Source organism: Aptenodytes forsteri, unplaced genomic scaffold (assembly GCF_000699145.1).
Source record: "Aptenodytes forsteri isolate BGI_AS27 unplaced genomic scaffold, ASM69914v1 Scaffold550, whole genome shotgun sequence".
Lineage (NCBI taxonomy): Eukaryota > Metazoa > Chordata > Aves > Sphenisciformes > Spheniscidae > Aptenodytes > Aptenodytes forsteri.
In genome coordinates, this window is record NW_008795689.1 from 177,258 (window position 1) to 201,689 (window position 24,432).

At 37.4% G+C, this 24,432-nt stretch overlaps 1 protein-coding gene across 1 annotated transcript in view; it reads left to right on the forward strand.

Moving 5' to 3' along the window:
- Positions 1-24,432, forward strand: part of TTC28 (tetratricopeptide repeat domain 28) — a 198,292-nt gene that overhangs the window by 1,282 nt on the left and 172,578 nt on the right. The window contains exons 2-3 of the mRNA XM_009282825.2: positions 209-394; positions 12,267-12,545. Coding sequence (XP_009281100.1) covers positions 209-394; positions 12,267-12,545 — 465 coding nt within the window. The remainder of the gene's footprint in view (positions 1-208; positions 395-12,266; positions 12,546-24,432) is intronic.

A 24,432-nucleotide genomic window follows, 5' to 3' on the forward strand; every position in this document is an offset into this window, starting at 1 on the left:
AGGCGTGACCGCGGCTATGGGGTGAGCTGCCGGGACCTGTTGTCGCCTGTGGAGAAGTATTTCCATGTACGTGTTTTAGCCTGCAGTTCGCTGGAGTGGGCACCCTTATGCGAGAGAGCACGGGTATCGACGTGAAAATTAAGTTCTCTCTGGGCTCCCGGATAAGCAAAAACTAAGTTTATCCGGTTAAAATCTCGAAACTTTTTAGGTAAGTGTGTCAGATGTACTTTGCAGCACTGCAGAGTTTATTACCCTGTTGGAACTAATGGTACAGACACACATTCTCAAGCAGACTGTACCTCAACTGGGCATGCCGGCCATTGAAAAAGTTGTCAGTAACTTGATTATAAGACCTTTGTTACTGACGGAATTTGGAATCTGGAGACTGGATGCAGTCAGTGCATCTTGAACAACCGCAAATGTCATTAACGCGGTTCTGTTCATTCACTGGAATACGGATTGGCAATTAAGGTTGAGATGTGTTATCCCTGTCAGCAGCCCATGCTCCTGTAGTTTGATGTTGCGCCATAGGGATATCCCTGGTTGTCCCCAGTAAATGGAGAAGTGAAATGACTGGGTTTCTGTGCCTTCTTGTCCTTCCTCTCGGAGCTGTTCATATTTATTTTTGGATGTCTTTCATTTTTCTTGGAGGCTTGCACAATCTCAGACAATGTCATCCCTCTTGTGCTTTCTTCTGGTGTTGAACAAGAGCTCTTCAGGTGCTAATGAAACCCTTTATAGGTTCTTTCAAAAGAGTTTTTTGATAAATGGATGAATGGGTGTGCCTTGAATATTGAAAGATTTTTGTCAGCAGTAGGGTTGGAAATCTTCCCTTTTTTGCAGGGGGGTGTGGGGGATTATCCGATATAAACACGCAGACGTGTTTTTTGAAGTCCTAGGTCATACTAGTGTATAAGACTACTGATTATTATTAGTAATAACATCATTAATAATTATTATTGCTGATACGCTGTACTATCCAAATCTTAATTTTCAAGAGGTGAAATCCACTGCTGCAACAGCATCACTCTGTGTATATATTTCTGCTGGATATTGATCAAGTCTTGTTTTCTGGCTGCTTCACTGTATCACATTATCCCCCTCTTGACTGAATTTGAAAACCTCTTCCTTGTCCATTGCGTATCCTTTCCTCCTTGCCTGGATACCGGTTACTTCCATTCCTACTGGGCAGGTCACTTGAGATGGGAATGTTGTAATGAGAGATTGCAGGTGAAGTACCTACCTACCTGTGTATCAGTGAATGCTGTTACTGCCATTGTGCTGATAGACCTGCACTCCTAGATGGCACACATCTCTTCAGAGAAGACAACAATTGTACTACAAAAATTGAATGGTTTGTTGCAGACAACAAAATCCAGGGAGCGTGCTCACCTGCTGCCCTAACAAGTCTTCATTAAGTGACTTTCCTGTTCAGACCTGGCTTTTGCTGTATTACTGATTCGTCAGTCCATCATTATTGTGTCTGTCTGCCTGTGGCTAGCTGACAGTTCAGAGGAAAAGGTCGGATTCCTCACTGATAATTTATAATTTAATTATTATTCTCAGTAATAATAATAATTCACTAAATTCCAGATTTTATGCTCCCTTTAGCTAGCAGAGATCTTTCTTTTACATTAATGATAGATCTGTTGGATGGCAGTGGGAGCAAACGACTCTTTAGACTTAGGAGGTCAACCTTTATTTCTTTTCTATGTCTCAGTGTCATACTGATTATCTCTTAATGAGAAAATGAGCTGCTTTCCACTTTAATTTCTTGTTCTTCTCCATCTCAATTTTTGTATTAGTTTCCACTTCTTCTGTACTGTGTTTTTACTCTTTCTCCCATTCTTTAAGAATTTTGACTCTTTCATATTCTTCCTTTGAAATGATTGACAGTAACATACTGCATGTTGATGCTGAGGGACTGTTCGTGATCTATAAGGGCACTCTCTAATGAGATTAGCAAGGACCTGGAAAATTTGAACGTTTGGGTTTGTTTTAGGCTTTCATCATGCTCAGACGCAAACTTGAATTTGCTTTCATTAATTTACTTTTGAAGGTTATCTCTGAGACCAGTGAAGCTAGATTTTTGTTTTTCTGAGAAAAGGAAAAAGCTGTGTCCCCCATTCAGTTTGAGTCTGTTTTGCAGGCTACATAAAAGCATCATGCAAGGCATATGTGGCCTATGGCCTGTGTGTTTGACATCATTGTGCTAAGTTTCAGTAAGTATATGCTGACTTCCAGCTGCTCTTACAATGGAAGCATTCTGAATACACAAACCTAAATAATCTATTTATATATATTAAAATATATTATACAAAATATATTACATACATTTTTTTCTAACTTCCAACTAACTGTCAGTGTTGTATGACGATTGGTCTGTTTTAGGCATCTGTAACATGTCTGTTACTGTGGATCTAGCCATCTATGCTACAAACATAACTTTTAGACAGAATCTTGTCTCTGTCTTTATTTAAAAATTAAAATCTTAAGAATTGAGGAGTATGTTATGTTTGCTTTCATTTGCTGTTAAATAATGATGAAAGCACTGTTCTTTATTTCAGAGTGAGTTTTTTTCTAAAATTTAAATGTTCTTTACAGTACTTGCAAATTCAGTTAGAACTTACTGAACATTCAAGATGTATGTGTAATTTCACTTTTATGTTCAATAGACTTCTGTGAATTTCTTTCATGTTTTTAATTACTTTTTTGAATCCATTATTACTATTGTCATTTGTAACACCTGGGATAATTCTGCATTTTAACTATACTGCATGTGTAAGGTCACTTCAGTTGGTTTTCTTTTACCTTCTGCCTGTTTGATGCCTCTCTGTTTCTGTGAAATAGTGAATAATTGTTCCCTTTATCTTCCCTGTGCTTTTCTCGATTTTTATAGACCTTTGACTTACTCCCTTCAATTCTTTTCCAGCTTTAATAGTCTATCTTAGTTTCTCTTTGGATACGGAGATTGATCCATATCTGGTTATCTGTTATCTATCTCTTAACATTTTCTACTTATGTATCTTTATGTGCTTGTGTGGTGGTGGTGGGAACAAAACCGAACATGGTATTTAAAATCTGCCTCCTATTGTAGATTTTTAGAATGGCATAATTGTTTCCTGTTTCTCCTTTCCCAAAGATTCTCATTCTGTTACTTGTCTCTTTGACTGTTCATGAGCATGGAGACCATGTTTCCAGGAGAATTTCTCCAAGGACTCTAAAATGTCTTTTGTGAGGGGTAAAGGTATGTTTGGGGCCAGTTATTGTGATAACAACTAAGGATTTTTTTTTTTTTTTTTTTCCCCAATCACTTTGCATTTACTGACATTGGGTGTCATCTGCTATTTATTTCCCAGAATACGCTGAAGATTCTTCTGTGCTCTGGGCAGTTAGTTTTACATTTGACTATCACTTTGCTTCATTAGTGTACCATTTCAGTAGCTCACCTGCGTACTGCCCAAAGCAGTTTGGGTTAGATCTCTGAGAAGCCCAGAAAGTTGTATGCCACAGTCAGAAAATGAGAAAGACAAATGTGTTGCCAATATCTTGAATTCATTAGGCAAATTTGCCTGGAAATTCGTGAGTGACGCCCACACTCATGCAGTCCCCTGTCTTCTCTCTTGCTAATGTCCTTGCCAATATAACTTTGTAGACATTTCCTAGTCCGACGATTGATATGCCTGGGATCAAGAAACACCAGCAGACACCTGAGAGAGAGGCTGCAGGATACCATTTTAGAGTTTAGATAAATTGTCTCCAGCTATTTGGTGGTTAATCCTTTAGAATAAGGTAAAACCCATCCTTTACCCTGAACGTGTCTGACCAGTTGTGCGTTGGGGAAAATCCCTCTTAATAAGCCATACATGTAACTGACTGAAGCTTTGAAATATTAACCTGCTTCCAGTTTTCTCAGAAGTTCACAAAAGAAGGGTTTAATTATATATAATAAATAGTATATATAACGGAAAATAAAATAATCCTGTGTTGGGAGACTGCTCTCCTTATAGAAAGGACCACAGTTTTTATTATCTTTTAGTACAGTGTAGTCCGGAAGGATCAAGGACCTCGTGGACCCAGGTGCGCACAGGAGGAGTCACCTAGTCTCAGTGACCTTCCAGTTTGATTTGAGATGCAGTGTAACCAATAGGTATAATAATCAGAAAACCAGGAGCGGGAGAGCAATAATAACCCAGGCTGACTTATGCATGACTGAAGAGCTTTTATAAAAAGTTATATATAGAAAGAATGTCATGGTCTCTCTTGGCTATCTCCTTATTCATCACTAGTTGGTGTAATATCGTTACTTGAGACGTTCCTTAAGGAAGGGCTGAGAAGAGGTTTGAGGTCACCAATTTGAGGAAAGTGTGAATAAAGAACTTGCAATAACTTGATGCATATTGCTCATAGCTTTTCAATTATTGTAAATAATTGCTCATAGCTTTTCAATTATTGTAAATAATTGTATTTGGCACTAGATATATGAAAAGATTGCATTACATACGTGATCCAAATACTATTTTGCAGTGTGTTTGCAGTGAAATCAGGTTAGTTTCTCAATAGGATTTAAAAATAACATCTGTACAACTTAGTTCTTTCTTGGTTTTGGAGTATTTTCTTGAAAGTAGAATTTTGTTTCTTAACTGAAGTATTTTGCAAACGTGTAAGTGAGGGCATAATTTGGTCTGCATAACCTTTAGTTTTTAAAATTATGTATGAACCAAAAAGTACTGTTTAAATTTAGCTATGGATTGCTAAGTTCTTGTTACAATTTTTAGCAACGTGTAGCATAGCTCAAATTAGGGTGGATCTGATGTTACAATTGCAGATCTCCAAGTTCAGTGTTGGAAGCTCACAGTTGCTTCTCATTTTTAGAAAATTCTTTAGAAAAGACATCTCTTTCATTAGAAAATTTTATACAAGCTCCAGTTTAAAAAAAACAACAAAAACCCCAAATCAGTTTCCTTCCTGTTGATAAGTTCATATTTTAAATATTTTTGTCTGTAATTACAATGCAAAACCAAAGTAGTAAAATATTTTCAAAACAGTATACTCCAGAAGCTTAGACATATATTCCATTAGGAAATTTACTAAACTGTGGTTAACTTTTTATAGAATAGTGCTGTAAGTTATGGTTTTATGTTCAAGGTATTTATTTCTTTTGAAGTATTTATGCTTTTAGATAAGTTAGAGCTTTTTTTTATGATATAAAAATAGATTTCCATGAACATCTAAAAAGCCCTTCTAGAATTTTATTTAAAAATTTGGAAGTTTGACTTCTATTTTACCTATTACTTTGTGAAAATCTAACTTGGTGGGGTTTTTTCCCCTATAATATAGATTTATCAGAGGAAATTAAAACCCTATCTGTCAGAATAGTATTTACTGACACTTGTAGGAGTACTTTAGACTAAAGTAGATGTCAGGCTAGATACCCTGATAATTAACACAGAGTAAATGCTAGACTTCAAAAACTGCAGGATGTTGAAAATGACAGAAGCAACAGAAGTTTGTAGGATTTCCTGCATATTGCTTCTGCTAGATGGAGGGTAACTTTAGCAGTGTGTCTGTTGGGTGGTGGCAGTGTTTTTGTTTTCATTGAGGCATCAAAATTGCATAGGCATATTTTAGCCGGCAGTCCCCCGAGTGAGCGTGTGTTTCCATGGACCATTCTGTAACTGACGATCAAGTAGTGTTTCTCTCATTTACCTGCAGGTTTAAGGGGGGGAATAGTCTGAGTCATTGTCTGGTTTACTGATGTCCCGCTTATGCGGTGTATATATTATGTTGCTGAGATTTAAGGAAATGTTTTCTTGTATCTGTGAAGATGTACTCCCAGTAATACTTCATAACAATTTGTGAAGACAAAATCCGGCTTAACAAAACCTAGTGGCCTGGATAGCTGTTGTGCACAGCCTATGGTGGCTTAAACTTTCAGTTTTGGTGGCCTTTCATTTCTTTCCACACTATTTCTTTTAAAATTCAGTTCCGATTGGGTGAAGGTTGTGTATGGCTTGGCAAGGTTTCATGTCTACTCAGAAGTGTAGTGCAGACTAGCTGAAGTGCTAGCTGCTAGGAGCATGGAGGTTACGGGGAGAAACTTCATATTCTTTATCTGTTCTTGGACTCCTGTCGAAGACAGTTTCTATTACAGAAAAACAATAATACCCCAGAATATGGAGTGAAAAAAACATAAAGCCATTTTACAGATAAGAATACAAGATGTTGTACAGATGTTTTCATAGAAAGGGAAGCTCAGTTACAGATTTAAGCTGATTTTGGAAACCTGTATTTAGAATAAGTAACTGTCACTTTGATTCAGAATCCATTTGGAATGCCAATTTTTCTGCTTGCCTCTTTTTTTTTTTTTTTCTTCTCTCTTTCTGATGCTTCATTGAGTATCTTGAGCTATTTAGATAATTTAAAATATAAAAATGCTGCATATCACACTTAAAGTATTTTTTTGAAAGTTATAAAGATTTTTCTTAAAAAGGTGTCTTAATTATGGACTTGCCACCCAAGACATCATCTATATAAGGCATATTTATTTGAATTGTGTAGCATTAAATAAGATAGATTACATACAAACTGACAAGCTCTGTGGTGTAAGATTCATTGTTCTTTGATCAAGCATTTTCTTCATGCTGTTGTACCACATTGTTTTCCCTTGTTCTCTTGCCCTGGAGCAGAATTTGGATTTGCTGTTATCTCTTCTCACTCATCTTACTGGAACTCAATGGGAATCTACTTCCTACCGTTTTCTGGATAGTGATGTGCTGTTCAGACAGTCAGATCTTTCAGCGTGTATGGGCACTTACTTATTTTATTTGCTAAATGTTCTGGCTCTGCAGAGGACTAAGTTTAGCAAGCTTGATCTTGGAAGATAAACATTCTTGCAATGTAGTTTTTTCTGTGTGTTCAACTTACTGTTTACTTTGGGGGGTTGGGAGTTCATTTGTTCTTGAAAAGAAAAAGACCGAACAAAATTGTGTGTGTTTTTAACGCTCACCTTGAATGGTCAGTAAGGTTGAATCTTGAGCACCTTCTGCAAGAGGAGGAGGCGGCTTTTTCACTAGTGAAGGCAATTAATTGCTGAGTCAAATCTGAAGCAGATATTGTGGGACCTTCTGTCTAATGTGACCTCTGTAGTAGGAGCTGGTTTCTGGTGCCCTATGCTGGTTTGGAGAAGTGATGCTGAGAAGCTTGTGCCACCTTTTTCTTTATTAGAACTACATGAGCTCCCACCTTAAATTGTCTCTGCTAGATCCTTTTCTGCACTTCATTAGAACCTTTTTTGTTCCACTGCACTAAGGAACTTCTGCTTCTTCTTTAGCATTGGTTTAGTATGTATGAGTACCATCTAAACCGAAGTGTTAGGCAGCCTAAATATGTGCATTGCCATCACCTTCCACTATATTAGTAGGAGAAGAGCAGTCATGATTGGAAAGTGGGGATGGCTTTTTAATGAGTACTTTTTGTGTGTTGGTATCATCATAATAATCTTTTTTTATCTGTGGTTTGAGTGCCAGAGTGACTCAGTTTTGTTCTGTGGTTCTTTCTCTTACCTAATGATGTTTTACTGCCTTATGTAGTTCTCATGATAGCAGGAATTAAATAATAACGTACTCAGAAATTACCATCATAGTTTCCTTTAAAATAATTTCATTTTTTTCATGAGGTTATTTAGCTTCACAGGATATTATAGGCAGAAACCACTTTAGTTGGACTGAGAGGATGTCTCCTCATGGATTCTCCTCGTTGTTACAGACTCTCAGTATCATTCTGGGAAGATCATTAACAGCTTTGTGTTTCCATTTTTTCATGCATAATAAATGGACAGAAAAGACAGCTATTGTTTGACTTGTGCATTCTTTAGTCTTGCTAATGCTCCTTGAGATTGTGCCTGATGAGACATACCCTCACAGAGGCCTCTCTACCTAGTGCTCGGTAACTCGGTGAGCTTGTGAAGGCTGCTTCCAGGCAAGTAGCTTCTGTGGTTGTACCAGCATTGGTACAACCTGCGGTCAGGTGGAGGTGATGGGAAAGATGCCACCCGCCGCTGAGCCAGAGGTGGGTTCTTCAAGGTGATGCTGGTGGTGCTGTCACTGCCAGGCTGAGCCTCCAACTGGAGGCAGTTATAGCCGTAGCTGTTAAGGAATCTGTTTCTTGAAGTATTTCTCTTCTAAATAACGTAAGTTCATGACTAGTTCTGGTACTCCTGCATCTGGAAGCTGCAGTCATTTGCTCTGAATATGATAAAAGAATGGAAACTACACAACGTTTGGTATTTTTCATTGTCTCTGATGCAAGCCAGTCGCCAGGAAATACAATGAGAGAGAGACAAAGGACACTTTTAAAAATACATCTGAGAAACTGGAGTAGTTTATTTGATACATTGTACCCTTAAACTTGGCATTGTTTAACAAAAGAACTGTTTTGTTGTATGAACAACATGAGCACTGTTTAAACTACAGATCACCTTGGCTGAATCTGTTGTGTACTGTTACTTACAGGTTGAGCTCAACGGTTCAAAATAGTAAGTTTTGGAAGCAAAATTGTTTCCTTCGCAGTCTGCACTAGGCACTGTGATAAAGGAGGAACCTGAAGAAAATATTCGGGCTTTCTGCTGAGAGATTCATGTTTTCTAATCTGGTTATGTTTGTGACTAACTGATCAGATTAATTAATTCCAGTCTGTGCCCTGCTTCTTTCACTCTTAATGGTGATGGGAATTGGCTGTATTTAACACATTACAATGAATTAAGTCACCTAGTGGTCAATGCAGACAGTTTTGATAAGGGAAGTTACAGTTTAAATTAAGGTAGCTTTATAGTTTTTAAGAATTTGAAACATGTTGTTCTCTGCCAAGATATCATCACCTATCTGTCTTAATACCAGTTCTTATGGAGTTCAGATATTCTCAGTGGAGCCCTTTCACCTTTAAAGTTGACAAAAATTTCTATGATGACTATGAAAAAACATTTTTTCATGACCAATGTACTTACAAATGAATGCTATATGGTATGGCCGTCTGGGAGGAAGTCGCAGTGACAATGTAGGTCTCATGACCAGACAGGAGAACAAAAGAAATACTTTTTTTGATCCTATAATTGTGGCGCAAACAAAATATCATGTAGTTTAGAAACCAGGGAGAGAATCTTGCTTCAGTTCTAACAGTGGAAGATGTCAAAAGATAAGATACCTGTATCTTTTTCTTAGTGTGCTGTTCTGTTCCTTCTGACAGACTGACTTGGTCCTTGTGATCAGCATCATACAAATATTATCCGTATTAGCTGTGCCAGCAATTTGAATTGTGCTGCCTGACTTACCTGTACTTAAATAAGTTGAATTTGCACCGCAGAAGTTTATTTTGCTCATGAAAAATCTCAGGTTTTGTCAGAATTGTAGCAGGAAGCTATTTATGCTAAGAACATAGCAGGATTCCAAAAAGTTCCTGTAAAAGTATATAGATTAAAGCAACATCTATTGCTATTATAGCTGACAGCTTTGAAGAGGGTGGCGTTTTAAATTGTGTGTGGGTGAGTGTGTGTTTGTGGGGTTGTTTGTTTGTTAACACAATTTCCAGGGATCAAGGGTCAGGATGATCTCTGACATCATAAGCAGAACAAGGACTGGAGTCCTTGCACTGGGTCTGTTGTTCACCCTCTGATGTTTACCCTGAGTTTGCCCTCTAATACTTCTCTTAATCTATGATTGTTCATTTCCTCAGATCCTTCTGAAAAATGATGTATGAGAGTTCTTTAGACTGTTAGCCCTGCATTTCCTTGAGTATTGCATGAAAGTTCAGCTGGTTTCAGAAATTTTGGACATGTTTGAACTCCTTTTAGGCCCCAGGTAAAGGTTATAGTTGTTTGGGTTTTTTTTAGCAGAATATGGCTCAGGTTAAAGTATTTCACACTCCTTATATACCATGAGCATTTCTGTAAGACTGTATTGGATTTTCTTGCCTGTAGTGACTCTGAAGTGTTGGTTCTAAGTTGTATAAAATCAAGTTTTTCACTCTTCTGGTAATTTCCAGGAACAAAGGCTAGTATGGAAATAAGAACAGTGTGAAAATTCATTAGTTGCTCTGACTTTAATGGTTGGAAAAATTACACCGTAGTTTTTAGGCTTGTCCACTGAGAAGAATCTTGCACAATGGCAGTGCGTAACTTCAGCAGCCTTCAGGAGTAGGCAGAAATATAAGTTCTTGGAATTAAAGAAGCTGCTGAAACTACAGAGGAAAAAAGTAGGTGAAGATGAAAGGAAATGTGAGAAGAATGGTATTTTCTTTGGCTTCTTTTATTTTCCTACAGCGAGTCAACTGTGTATGTGAATCATGGTATCTCTGGGTAGTTACCTGTGCTGTCCATGGCACTTGGGTACTCACCAACCCCATTTCCCTACGGTACCTCCAGCCATCTATGGCCTTCCAGCAACTAATTAGCTTTCTCAGGATTTCCTGATCTTTGTGTTGGAACATCTACTCATGAAGTAGCTGCTAAATCTTCATATTCTGTTCTTGAAACTTCTCAGGTCATGGCAAATTGACCACATGGTGAAGTTTATGGTCAAATACATGCACATGTGTGAGTTACCGCACAGCTTGGCATAAAGCAACGTGTTCAGCTTTAACGTTTGGGCTGTTGCTCAAAGCAGAGCAATTTTTCTGCCAGTACTTGAGAATATATGAAGTTGCTGTTTGTAAACTTGACTGAAGTAGCAAAGTAGTATGCCAGTGCATTTAAAGATGTACTGCATATGGAATGAATTTTCAAGGATGCAGAAATTTGCTTTTTATAGTGCTGCTGTTTACATATTAGCAGGAGTACTACATAAAGGTGTCCTGGCAACTACACAGATGAAAGGAACAAAGTTTTTGTTTTGGTCTACTGTAGACAGGACAAGAAATAGTACATTTACTGATACAAAGGAGATTTGGGGTGCATATTAGGAAAAATATTTTAATGCTGAAAATCATGAAGCAGTGTAATGAGATTGCCCGAGTAAAACATGAAGTCTCCTTCAGTAGAGAAGTTTAGAAACAGTTTATTTAAATTCAGAAAAAAATCGTAATCGGGTATAATCGTAAGGAAAAGAAGAGATCAGTAGTTTCTAATTTGATGCTTTTCTATTGTTGTTGTTTGACTTAAGAGGAAAAAAAAAAGTCTATAGACCATTTTGATGCTTGAGACAGGATGTCAATTTGCAGCTTGCTTCCCTTTCCACCTAAAAATATGCCTCAGCTTGCTCTGGTAATGTATTTAAGCCCTGCAGTTGTGTTGTGGTAACAATATGTGATATTCTTAACCTTTTTTGGTCTGCAGGACTAAAAATGGATGACACCAGCCTCAATTACAGTAGACTAAACCTTTAATGAATATTTCCAAGTACTTTGTATGTTACCATATGTACATGTTGCCTGTTACCACATACGATTACTGCAGAATTCACAAGTATCTTGTAATCAGAGTTGTACAAAGATATTCTTGCTGAGTTTTTGAGGGTCCTTGGGAGAGAGTAGGGTGTACATGATAAAAACAGTTACTGACTGCAAATGACTGGCTGAGGAAAATAAGGAATGTAGAAAGTTAAATGAGGAGAAAGGGTGTACTAGAATCAGTGGAACTGGGACTTTCTACAGCTCACTTCAAATAATGATCTTTATAATTAAAAGGCTTAAACCTGTTTTTCTTTGTTACTTTGTATTGCCTGAAGTTGGCAATCCAGGAAGGTGGCTCTGCCAATGATGACTGTTCTGTTGCTAAAATAAATGTGTGCCCCAATAATTTCTGTGAGTATATCCAGTTCCAAAGACTCATCTTTCCATTCCCATTTATGGGGAATTTGCAGCCTGCAGGTGGCTGGATATAGAGGTTTGTGAGCAGATGGTGACTGTGCTTCGTGTTGTAGAATCAAATAGTATGGCCGAGGAGGAAAAACTTTTGAATATGTGGAGCGCAGCATACTAAAACAGACTACAGTTAGTCTTATGCCTGAAGAAGGCAGTATGTCTTCTAGAAGACATCCTTCATAGGGAATGTTTTCATAAGGCTCTTTTCTGTTACTTCTGTACCCCCCAAAAAGTCAATAGAAAAACAATTTACTTTTTTAAGAATCTGATTCTGAATTCATAATCTGTTCTGCAGTAATGCTGGTGGCTTTGATTTCTGCTATACAGTTTCTAATATTTTGATTTTTTTTTTTTCCTTTTTTGAGTAGCATTTCTTAACACTAACATATAATTCCTTCCTCCCTCCCCCACAGATTTCTTTCTTTGGATCAAAATCTTTTGGAAGAAGAAGTCCTGACAGTCCCATGTTGAGCAAAGCTGAATTTGTTGAGAAAGTTCGCCAGAGCAACCAGGCTTGCCATGATGGCGATTTTCATACAGCAATCGTGTTGTACAATGAGGCTTTGGGAGTTGATCCTCAGAACTGCATTCTCTACAGTAACCGTTCTGCAGCCTACATGAAAATCCAACAGTATGACAAGGCCCTGGATGATGCAATCAAAGCACGACTTCTAAATCCCAAATGGCCAAAGGTAAGAAACTGTATTTGTCTTCTGGGGAAGGAGTAACTCCTTTGGGATTATTATTCACATACGCAACACCTAATGTAAACAAGTGCATATGTTTCTGTACTAAAGTCTGGTTTTGCTAAAAGCTCCAGATAATAATATCTTTTGTGTTTAAAACTTGTTTGATTTGAATTTCCTGTTGGGTATTAAACTGTTTTCTGTGTAAACATACTTTTCCCCAATGGGGGTATGATACTATTTTACTATTTTAAACCAGCATGGTTTCTGGGTTGTGAAGACCAGACATCTCTCTTAATGTTAAATGTAGTCAGCATTCAATAGCATCCAGGAACATTTTGTTGCAAAACTTCTTGAGAGGTAGCATGAAGATTCTTATTAATAATGGAGCAATAAGGCCTTTCAAAATAGTGTTCAAAGAGTGTTTATGTGTAGTATATTTTGGATAAACATTTTAAGAAATGTGTATCTTAGCATTCTTAGTAAGATCTGAATATGCAAGGAAACATTTTGTAAAGACTAAATGGTGTTGGTTGCCTGTTCCTTCTGGGGTTGCTTCCCACTAGCTGCAATCGATTGCTTCAGTAACTGACTCACCCTTGGCTAGTTCAGGGCCAGCCCTTTACATGCTAATCAATTTTAATAAGATCTGCTCCAGACTCCATTTCTCCTGTCAATCCCTCACACAGTCTTACTAGCCGCTTTAGCTAAAGATGCAATTTAAGAGCGGATTCATCACCCAGGTTCCTCTCCTCAGAAATTATGGCAGGAGCAAGCATAATGCTCTCCATCAGCTGGACTCCAAACTATTGAAGTTAAGTTTCCTTTTATTTCAAAGCAGATCACTGTAAGTCTTGTATTCTGTTTTTCAGTTGTTTGTTAGCTTCTAGAAAAGCCTTATCATATGCTTCTTTAAGACTTTGTTAATTACTTTACCCATACTCTTAAGCACAAATCCAAACTCTGCTCATTATCAGCTCCATGTGCTGAGATTGTGTTGTATACCTTCAAATCAACATTACCGGTGCTCCCTTTTCTCATCGGTCATTGCCTGTATCTTGTCTGGATGTTTAGTAGTCTGTTAACTAAAAACATGAGTATTAGTCTAGTGGCCAACTGCTTAGCAATTACATTTCCAAACGCCCCATCATTTCATTTGCTCTGGTGCAGTAAGTAGATGCACTGTTTTTTCATGCCTGCGTGGTATATTTCCGTATGGGAAGTGGAAGCTGTTGTATAAAAATATATATATAGCTAAAATAGTGTTCTTTCCACTCAGAACACAGGTTGTTTTTCCTAGATACTTGTATATGGTTTGAGGATTCAGTGCTGTGAAAACTTCTGCTGTTTCTGTAGCTCCTGAGATGACATCTTGCTAACTGAGGCATGTGTCTGCTCATTCCACCTCAGAAGGGATGACAGAGATTGCAACATCTGAGTATGTTTGAAGGCAAAAGACTGGTGGTATCTTTTCATCAGTACAATCTGTGTGCACAATGTCACTTTTGTCTCAGCCTTCAATCATGTGCAAGCTGTGACAGCTTGTCTACTGGGCTGCTAGGCATGTCTTCCTTTGGTAATTCTCTCATTCTCTCATCGGGAGAGAGAGCATCCTGCAGGTATTTTAATTTGATCCTTTCTGAAGGAAAAGAGCCTGACTTCTCCCCCTCCCACCCCCGGTCAAAATTTGGTATCTTAACTCTGGAATTTCTGGAGTCAAGAAACTGCAATTTTACACAAACTTTCTCCCTCTAAGTTTCTCTCTTTAGTGAGACCAGAAAACTGCTTTCGAAAAATGTTATTGGAAGTGTTTTCTAAAGCTCTGCCCACTCATAATCACAAGAGGAAGGCCGTGGGCCAAGGAAGATTCTTCCCTTCTGTTGATCCTATTTTTTGGAGTTACCATCTTGAATTGCAGCACTTTAATTTGTGTTTTTCTTTCACATTTTATTTTCATACTGAAGTTTTGTACTTTCTTTGCACTTTTATACTGCTGTTTAATCTTTCTTAAAGAGCTTTAATGCGTTCTCCCTGTTATTTTTACTAAGCCTGTCTGCAATTTACGGTTTTTATCAGTCCACATTAGAAAGAAACTCCTGCTTTGGCAGGGAGATGATTTATAAGCTTGTAAGTTTTTGTTTGTTTTTTCTTTTTTTTTTTTTTTTTAGTCATTAACTTCTGCCTTGTATTACTGAATGTCATAAAAGATTTTGCATAGATTTGTATGAAGGCCTGTGTTTAAAAAAAGAAAATTGCATTACTGTCATTAAACTCTAGATTTCCAGGTCAGTTGTCTGAATGCAGGGAGTTTAAGAGTATAAAAGCAAGGGTGCTTTTGCTTAGTTTTGTATCCTGTTTCTAAGAGGTCTGGTAGTGATTTACTATAGAACTCACTTAGATGAAAAGTTATGAAAAGGCTTCATAAAAGAATACTTTCAAAATGCCAGTCACAGATAGAAGTATAACAAGACCTTTGAAATGAATCATTGGAATAGATTTGTGGATCAAAATAGAAAATAAGATGGAATAGAAGATTTACTAGCTAAAAGGCTAGCTGTGTTAAATGAAGGCATTTAACAGTCTGTTAAATACAGAAATAATAGACTATGTATTGATGCAGTACTAAGGTGGAATAGTTTAAAAAAAAAAACCAAAACATTTTTAGTAATGAAAAAATGAGACTTTTTTCAGGTAGACTATATTATTGAGTTAAAAACATGAAATAACTCTGTTTTGATTCTAGTTGTGCTATTAAATGTCCACCTGACCTTGAGCAAACTTTATTTCTTTGTTTATTCTTTTTTTACAAAACAGTGAGGAGTCATTTTTATGGAACATTTTGAGTCTTATTGGTGGAAAAAGTAGCGGAAGACCTAAATGATGTTGTTATGATGACATAGCATCTGTTCTTGCTTTATTGGATCAATGTGTAAAGGATATCTTGCTCCGTGATACAAAATGTTTATATACTTAGAAAGTTACTATCAGTTAGAAATAGAAGAGTCAAAGTAGCTTTTACAGGCTTTCTGTCCTGTATAAAGCTTATCCTCAGTCCCTGTTTGTATCTTTCCTTTTATCTTTTCACAGTGGTATCTTTAGTTTGTCAGATTTTCTTCCAGTGCTTCACACACTCTCCTCTTTTCTCCCAAAGTCTCCCAAACCACCAGAATCCCATTTGGAACCCTATCTTCTGGTTTTTAATTTTAATGACTCAGTGTTTTTTTGTTATTCTAGATGTGTGCCTACCATATATACTTTTTTAAAATAAGTGAGTACCAATAAAAAAAGAGGTTTTGTTTTTCTTCAGCTATATGTGGTACATCAGTGGGCATTATGCTTTTATAAAAACACAATTCTAATTGACATGAGAAACAAAGCCAAAATTGAGCTCCTTTAGAACATTCCTATTTATATGTTCTTGAATGGCACCCTAATAAGAGAATATGTAGATGAATCAAAGCTGCTGTATTGCAGCAGAACTACTGTATGTCTATGATTGATATTCAAGAAAAACATGCTTCTCTGGACATTTTCTAAAAAATTCCAAATGTTAAAGCATGTCTTTCTGGCATCTATTTGACCTGAAGTGAAAAACATTATTTATAATAACTGCTGTTATTATAAACTTGTGCTGTAAAATAGTATAGGCTTGGTTCATGATCCATGCTGGTCCTGAGGCCGTTTGTTAGATGACTTGTGTATTGATTCCTTCTCCCTTCTGTGCCAGCCCAGAGCTGGCTGATTGTATCTGTTTAGCCTTTTCCACGGCCATCGGCCAATAAATCTCCCACAGGTCCACTGCCAGCAGAACTTGAAACTGGGGCCTCATGACAGAGCTGTGCAATGGACTTGCCTCTCGCCACCTGACCGTTGGAATGCGAGCATTCCCACACTGCAGCACCAGCGAGTTGCCTTCTGTCTTGGAGACCCCAGTTCACTGCTTTGAAGCCAAGCTCTTAGCAGAGTTGAGGAATAAATCATATGAATACAAGTATTTAGAATTGTTGGGTTTAAGGCTAATGAGTTTTGCAAGGGTTATATAATCACGTACATGAGAGAAGCAGCTAGTCTAACTTTCAGAGACCGTAATGAGATTTAATGTGAATCATCAGATCATCCTGCATCATTTTACTGTAGAGGCTGTGTCTCAGTCATGTCCTCTGTGACAGTAGGTGTATTTCAAGTCTGATCTGCAATAAGATCTGATCTTTTATTGTCATGGTTCTTTTAAGCTTTTGTATGTAGAAACAGATTTTTGATGTCACTTGGGCCAAAGGTACAGTAATGGCATAAATATGAAATGAATTTCCCTTCAAGGCCTTTCATTAGCTGGATTGAAGGTCAATAAAGTTTTGAACAGGAAATGATTTGTAGAGGTCAGAGTTTGACTGCACTGTCTGCCTTCTTGTATACAGTTATGATAGAAGTCTCATAAAAATGGCTTGGCAGGGGATGCATCTTGGCTTTTAAAAAGGAGCCATCATGCTACTACAGTAATTGAGATAATGAAAACCCATAGCTGAATGAATTTTTTTTTTGTTATCCTCTGTGTGTTGTTTCCATCTGGAATTGTGATTTTCACACTCTTCTACGTAGTACTTCCCTTTTGCTTTGAATTGTTGTTTCCACAGAAATCATCTGCAATGACTTAGGTTTTAGAAGAAAATGAAAAATTTTGCCAAGTTCTGTTTGTCATTAATTTGGCTGCTCCTCAGTGAGGGTGACTGTTGGCTTAAGACATCTGTATCTACAAACTGAGGCCAGTAGCTGCCACTACATCTTCATTCCATCTCATGATTTTGTGTTAGTTTAGTGAGGACTAGTTGCTTTAGTTGCTAAATCTGGCTGTGCAAGTCTTGTCCCAGGAGGAGTTCTCTGTTAAATGTTCCTTTTCAAGCCTTCAGCCCTCTCCGTCCTTTCCTCTATTGTGGATTTGTTAATTTCTCTTCGTGTGCCCTTTCTTGTTCTTGGTGAGTGTCCATTTTTTCCCAGTTTCCCTGATTCTCCAAATAATTTATTTAATAAATCAGCTTTTTTCTCTTAGACACCTAAATAATATTTCCTTTCGTTCATATATCTATGACGAGCAAGGGCATACGGGGAACCAAAGTTAGTGAAAGTATCTGTCTTAAGATAGAATTGGAATTTAGTCTTATTTTTAGGATTTTTTGGTATAGTTTTTATCCTGAATGTTATTAGAAAGTTTACCTTTTATTCCTGAAAATGCCATGATACTTTTCAGCAGCATGTTTTTGTAAGAGGACAACATCATTGTACAGCTATGCCAATGAGAACCACTTCAGTGATAAAAAGCTAGGTGAACAGCTTAAAATTCCTATCGGTGACAGAACAGAGTTTACTGCTAGAATAAATTCTATCTCCACATTTGCAATTATTTAACAGTGTAACTAAATTGACAATTTCAATTAAAATATTAACTAGGATGAATGGAACTGAAATACTGAAGTCTGTTGGTGATATTTTTCCTGTTTAAAAATAATTCATGTTAATTCTGTTTCCATAAAATATCAGCAAGGGCAAAGAAAGGGATCAGTATCTAGAAGGCTCATTTGAATGTCCAGTTGAAAGTGCAAGCCTATTAACTTTGAAAGCCACACCTATTTAGCTAAGCTCTACTAATTTCTGGAGCTGTTAACAGAGATAGAGTGAAATTCTTTCTGCTTTCAACATACCAGCTATAGCAACTGTCCTGGTGTGATTAACCTAAGTCAGTGCATATGATAAACGCTAATTACTTGTAATTATTTTACCACAATGAGATGGCTATTTGTCTACTTGTAGGGGATGATGAATTCTGCATCTCTCTAGACTGAACTGTATTTTACAAATTTTTTTGGCATTTCCATGGAATGGTGACGGAAAACAGCAGTGCAGCAGAGGGATTTTGGTGCTTGCAGTAGCTGGAGCTCTTGGGTTACTCTCCTTCCTTTATGGAAAAAGCACAGAGAAGTCTTTGTTTCTTTTTTTATTTAGTTGAAGGACACAAATATAAATGAGTTTTCTGACTGAACTGGAAAACAACTTTTGGTCGGATGAGTCAGAGGCGAAGTTAGACGCTATCCTGGATATTTTTTTTTGTCCCTGTTCCCATTTTACTGACAGATAAATAGGGTGGTTACACACCCCCCCCCGCCCCGATTACTTTGTGAAATGCCAGTCCTCTGTTTGGGTGGTAACAACGGGAATGCTAGGTAGCATTAGTGTGCTCCTCAACTGTTTCTGATTATTGGGAGCAGTGCTTATCCAACAGAAACGGTTTGGAAATCACAGCAGAGATGGGAAATCCTGGAACATGGGCAGCTTAAGTTTGTGTGGTATGTTTTCCTCATTTTCAACATTTACGTTTTCTAAAACGTGTATTTGTATTTTTATTACACAATCAGTTCTAATTTTAGCTAGAACAAGGAAAGGTGTACTTTGGGGACTAATTAACTAGTCTGATATGTTTTGAACACAAATTTCAGGTTGGATTGGATATCTGGTATCAGAAAATATGCAGTGGTGTTTATAAACTTACTGCAGGTCTAGATGTTTGGTTGTTAGTCAAGCTCAGTTTGCAGTGCTATCCCTACATAGTACATGGATTATATTTTTTGTGTGTGTGCAACTTGTCAGTGTGAGGCAACAGGAGGGCACTGTCTAAAGTTGAACACTTATGTTGCATATTTCAATATCAAAGCTGCTTTATAGATTTTTTTTTTTAAGTAATTACTTGAACTTTATTGATGGAACATAACTGTGAAAATTGAAACTTATGCATACAAAATCTAAGCAATTTTATTAATTAGCCAGAAGAGGGAGCTTAACAGGTATAGCTGGTATTTTGTTTGAAAGGCCTGAGTTTTAAATACAGAACCCAGTTTCCTTTTACTTAGGAAGTTGAAAAATTAATTTGAATCCAAGTTTTCTGAGATTTAAGCTACTAAATGTAAACGTCTGTTTCTTTTCTTCCTCTATTTTGGGTATGCAATTTGTTAATTCTTACATTCTTTTTTTTTTTATCATCAGCAGTTACAGTGCTAATGGAGAATATAAAAATCTTACATGTGTTTGAAATAAATGTATTTTCACTCTCTAACCAGGCCAATGCATTAAGCTGATCCTTTCTTCAGAGAATGGCAAACAAAAACAAACCAAAAAATATTGTGAAATAAAGCTATGAAATGAGACAGTGTAGAAAGTGAGAAAGTGGTTGTTCTTGCTTTCAAACACAATTGTCTATCACTTTGAATTTTCATACAGCTTATATTTTCATACATCTTACATTAATTTTCATACAGCTTATATTTCCAGTTAGGGTCTTGAGTTAATTTAAGTTCCGATTCCCCCATCCTCCCCCCTCCAGCCCAGTTCTCCCAAGATACTTTTTTTCTTCTTTTTTTTTTTTTTTTTACTTCTTTTGAATACTGCAAAATCTGAGCAATGTTCCTTTAAAGTAACATAGCTTTGTTTCCCTTCTTTCTGCACTGGGGCACACTAGTGTATACTGTATCCTTAAATGAGCTCCTCTTAGAGGTGTGTGCTCCCGCTGCAGTTATCCTCTTGTGAATTTAAATAAAAAAAAAAAAAAAAAAAGGTTAGATTATGAAAATCTGTTGCTGAAAGTCATCCTCTTACCGTGGATCCCCTCCCCACCCCAAGATCTGTCTTTAAAGCATTAATTAGTGTTGAGTAATAAGCAAGTATATTTATACAAATATATCTGCTTATCTACTGCAACTGTAAACCAAAAGTGAACAATGGGAAAGCGATTGAAGTAAGAAATGTTCTGATTTGTTACAGATCAGAATAACTTACTGTGGGTGTTGTGTGACTAGCGTGTTTATTACAACAGCAGGTAAAACTGTTTGTAGTGTTTGTCTGAGAGGGTTGGCTTGTAAGTCCTTCTATTTTAAAAATATTTTGTGTACATATCACTGAGAAATGCAAAGATAACTGAATATTTCAGGAATTAAATTGCGTTTTGCGAATACCCTACAGGCAAATTGGATCAGGCTCATTTTGTTCTTTGATTTCCCCCCAGACAGTTTTCTTTGTTTTGCTGTTGATCAGGCTCTAGAAAATTTCTATTCAGTTTCTCTTCACAGCTGTGCAGCCTGAGCATCCTAGGCATGGTAAATGAAAATGGAGGGATATATATTCTGTGACTCTGACACCTAAACAGTGTCTTCTTAGTTCTGGCTGATTTTGAGATATGGGTTTTTTAATCCTCACATTGTAGAAAAAATATGCTGGGGATTAAATGGTTTAAATTTGGGCCTAATTCTGTGCTAAAATGTAGATTTCACTAACAGTTGCAGATGTATACTAATTCGGGCCTCAATTATAGATAGAGAGCTGGTCTCAGTGCTATGATAGCTAACACAAAGGTATGAAAGGCCTATTGCTAGTAAGAAAACACAAATACTTCCGTATGTTTTTTTCACTAATCCCAAATAAAACCATTCCACTACAAGTTGTAGGGTTAGCTTTGGAGAGTCTCTTAAGACTTGCGGCATGCTTATCGTTTGCCCTGTGCCTAACCAGACTTTTTTGTTGGATTTTGACTACTTGTTACTAATGGATGCTATAGACAAACAAGCATGTTGAAAAGTACAACACGATACATTTTTGTATTTTTGGGATGATTTTATTTAGATTCTGCAAGACACTTATTTAAAACTGTTTATGCTTACTTGCCAAATTGTTCCAAGTGTAATGCAACTATAAATGGAAGTATTTTGCTCTCTTGAACCTGCGTAGCCTTTCTTGATCTGGGTAGCCCTAGATTTAGCTGGGGGGATTTCCTTTCAAAGATCACGAAAACATTAATTTCACAATCTAACTACAAATCTTTAATTGCCATCAATGTTTTTATCACTGATAAAATATTTTTATCACTGATAGCCCCGTTCTGTGGTGGCAGTTTTCCAGAGCCTCTGGGGCAGTATTTTCCCTTGTTCTCATGCTGCTGTTCTCACTATCTTGCTCCTGAAATTGCTGACATGCACACACGCGTGCCTACACTGGTTGAATCTCTCTCTTTCTCTCTTTGCTCTTTTGTTTTCCCCCAAAAATCACAAGCTCCTTTGTGTCAGACAGTCACTTATTGGCCGATTGATTGTTACAGAATTAGCTAATGTTTTGGAGATATCTCCCGTTTGGCTTTTATGCAACTGGTGTCGGAACATTCACCTGCAGTTTTCATATTTGTTGTCAAACTAAACTGAAGTCGGTGGGAGGCCTTGGCTATATACGGCATGCAGATCTTGGCCTTCGATAACCTTTTGTGGTAGTGAAATTGTCAGAAACATAGCAGCCTGACTGCACCTCTGAAAATATATGAAGCATGGCCTGAGTGATCCAGCATGCCTCTTTGAAAGTATCATGCTGTTTAGACCAGTGCTGTTTTGAATCTTCTGTAAATGCTGAAGAAACATGGGGCACATGCGAAGGTAATACTTAAAATATTTTTTTCCAAAATATTCAAAGAAAAGCTTGAATGACAAAATTTTTTTCTGATATTCAAAGTGGCAATATTCTGCATGGTAAAAAGACCCATTATCATCAAAGATCTGTGTTCTGGCCTTCGAATGGACATAAAGTTTTGGAAATCCTCTTCTTCAATTCAGTTACACTCCCAATGTCTGGGTCTGCACCTGTCAAAAAATTCTTCAGATCCAACAGTTGCTTGGGTATATTTGTTATATTTTATTGACTGGGCTTGACTCTGTCAGTCCAAGTATACAAAGTACTTCAAAGTGTACATAGTTGACCTGTGTCCTGCATTCATTGTTTTTGCTCTGCTAGACCCAGCTACATAAAATAGTGTTTATCATATCTGTGGTCTCTGTTTAAATGAAAGATGCAGTCCTGTGCAGTATGTTCTGCTGTACTTCTCAGATATTTTTACTTGAATCTTTATAATATAAAATAGATACATTAAATACTATACTTTTTGTTTGGTAGAGCAACATTTTGATGTTTATGTCTTCATATTAAAAAAAAAAAAAAAGAAAAAAGGAATATTTCATTAACCCCCCCCCCCCGAATCTTCCTTTCCCTAGCTGCTGTTTCTAATAACCCCTGTGGGAGGCTGGTTCCAATCTTCACATTCTCTGAGATTTTATGAAGCATTTTCTGAGTTCAGAGTTTCTTTGGGGGATGGGGAATGACAATGTCTTAGAGGACAAAATTTTCTAGTATTACAGAATCCCAGCATTGCTGAGGCTGGAAGGGGCCTCTGGACATCAGCTAGTCCAGCACCCCCTGCTCAAGGCAGGGTCGGCTAGAGCAGGTTGTCCAGGATGTTGTAGCAAGATACCTAAAAACAGCTCGTTCTTAAAGTACAATAATAAAGAGGTGTCTGAACAAATTGAAAGGTGACATATTTAAAATGGATGCAAAGAAATATTATTTTCAAATAATCTATTCTTCATCCGTGGGAGTTGATTATCACAGTATATTATTGAAACCATTAGTGTAGCCATACTTCAGAAGGACTGGAAACTTCCAGGTAATGAGAGTATTGGAATTACAAAAAAGTTCAGGATGGAGTAGATGGATGAGAAATAAGTTCTCATTTTTGGGGACGAGTAACTCATTAGTGCAAAATTTTGGAGGAGGGAGAAGGCTAACTTGTATCTTCAAATTTCTCTTTCCTGTGTCATCCTCAGAAGCATCCATTGCAGACAGCTATTGGCAGGGACTAGCCTGGGTGGAGCACTGGTCTTACCTGTGACTTGAGTTCCTAATTGTGTGTTTCAGTCTGTGCTAGGATGAAAACGTTAAATATTTGTAAGGTGAGGAGCAAACACTTCATTTGTTATATTAAGATGTGATGGCTGAGATGCTCTTGGTCCGAATTACATAGACATTTCCTCAGGCTTTGGGTGTTGTACTTTTTTTTTTTTTTGTGTTAAAACTTGTCTTTTATTCTTTTGCACTGAAATCTGAATTTGGTCGTCTTGACGAGCGGCTAGATGGTTTGTTATTACATCAGCCAAACGTGCAGAAGGAAGCTGAGACCGAGTACCTCTGGAGCCCAAGGACTGGTCGGCGCTCACCTCACCGGCTGGGGTGTCTGCCCATTCGGCGCTCAGCAGCCTCGCGTCCTGGGGTGCCCGCTCTGGCTGCCCGGCCCTGCGGCTCTGGTTGTGGGCGGCTGCACTGCACCCATCTGTGCGATCGGGAGTTTCGCTCTGTGTTTTGAGACCGCATCTGAGATATACTTAAGTATAATTGCTCAGGAATTTGCTGCAAGTTTAAATACTGTGACTGCTGCTGTAGCAATCAATACAGGGATTTCCTGACCCTCTACTTGGACAGTGCTTGATTTCCACAGTCTGAGTCACACAGAAATTGTCAGGGATGGTTTTGTCTTTAGAATTTGTCATGTTTAACTTTCTGCTTGCTTTTTTTTGTTGGCGACATTAAGCCAAACTTACCGAATAAACCAAGCAAACTTTTTTGTCTAGTATGCACTTTGCAAGCTCCCAGATGTACACAGTCTAGAAGATACTCATCCCAAAAGAATAATTCTGTAAAATAACTTTAAAACAAAAACATCAACAGCAACAAAACTATGGCATGCACAGAGTTTAATAGTAAATGCTATCGTAGCATTGTCTAAGTATTGTGGAGTTTTCTAACTGCAGAAGTGTTTTCTGCTTTTGACTAGCTGGGAAAAGAGATGTTCAAAAACCTTTCTATAATAGGAAAGTAGCAGTCTTGGAGGCATATGTGGGGACTTGATTAAGATAACCTGTGTCCAGGTGCCAGCACAGGAGGTAATACAACATAGTGGTGAGAGTTTTTTTTCTTTTGGTTTTCAAAGTGCCTAACAGGAAAAAAAGCTGGCTTTATTTAAAATAAACGTCTGATCATTTGCATC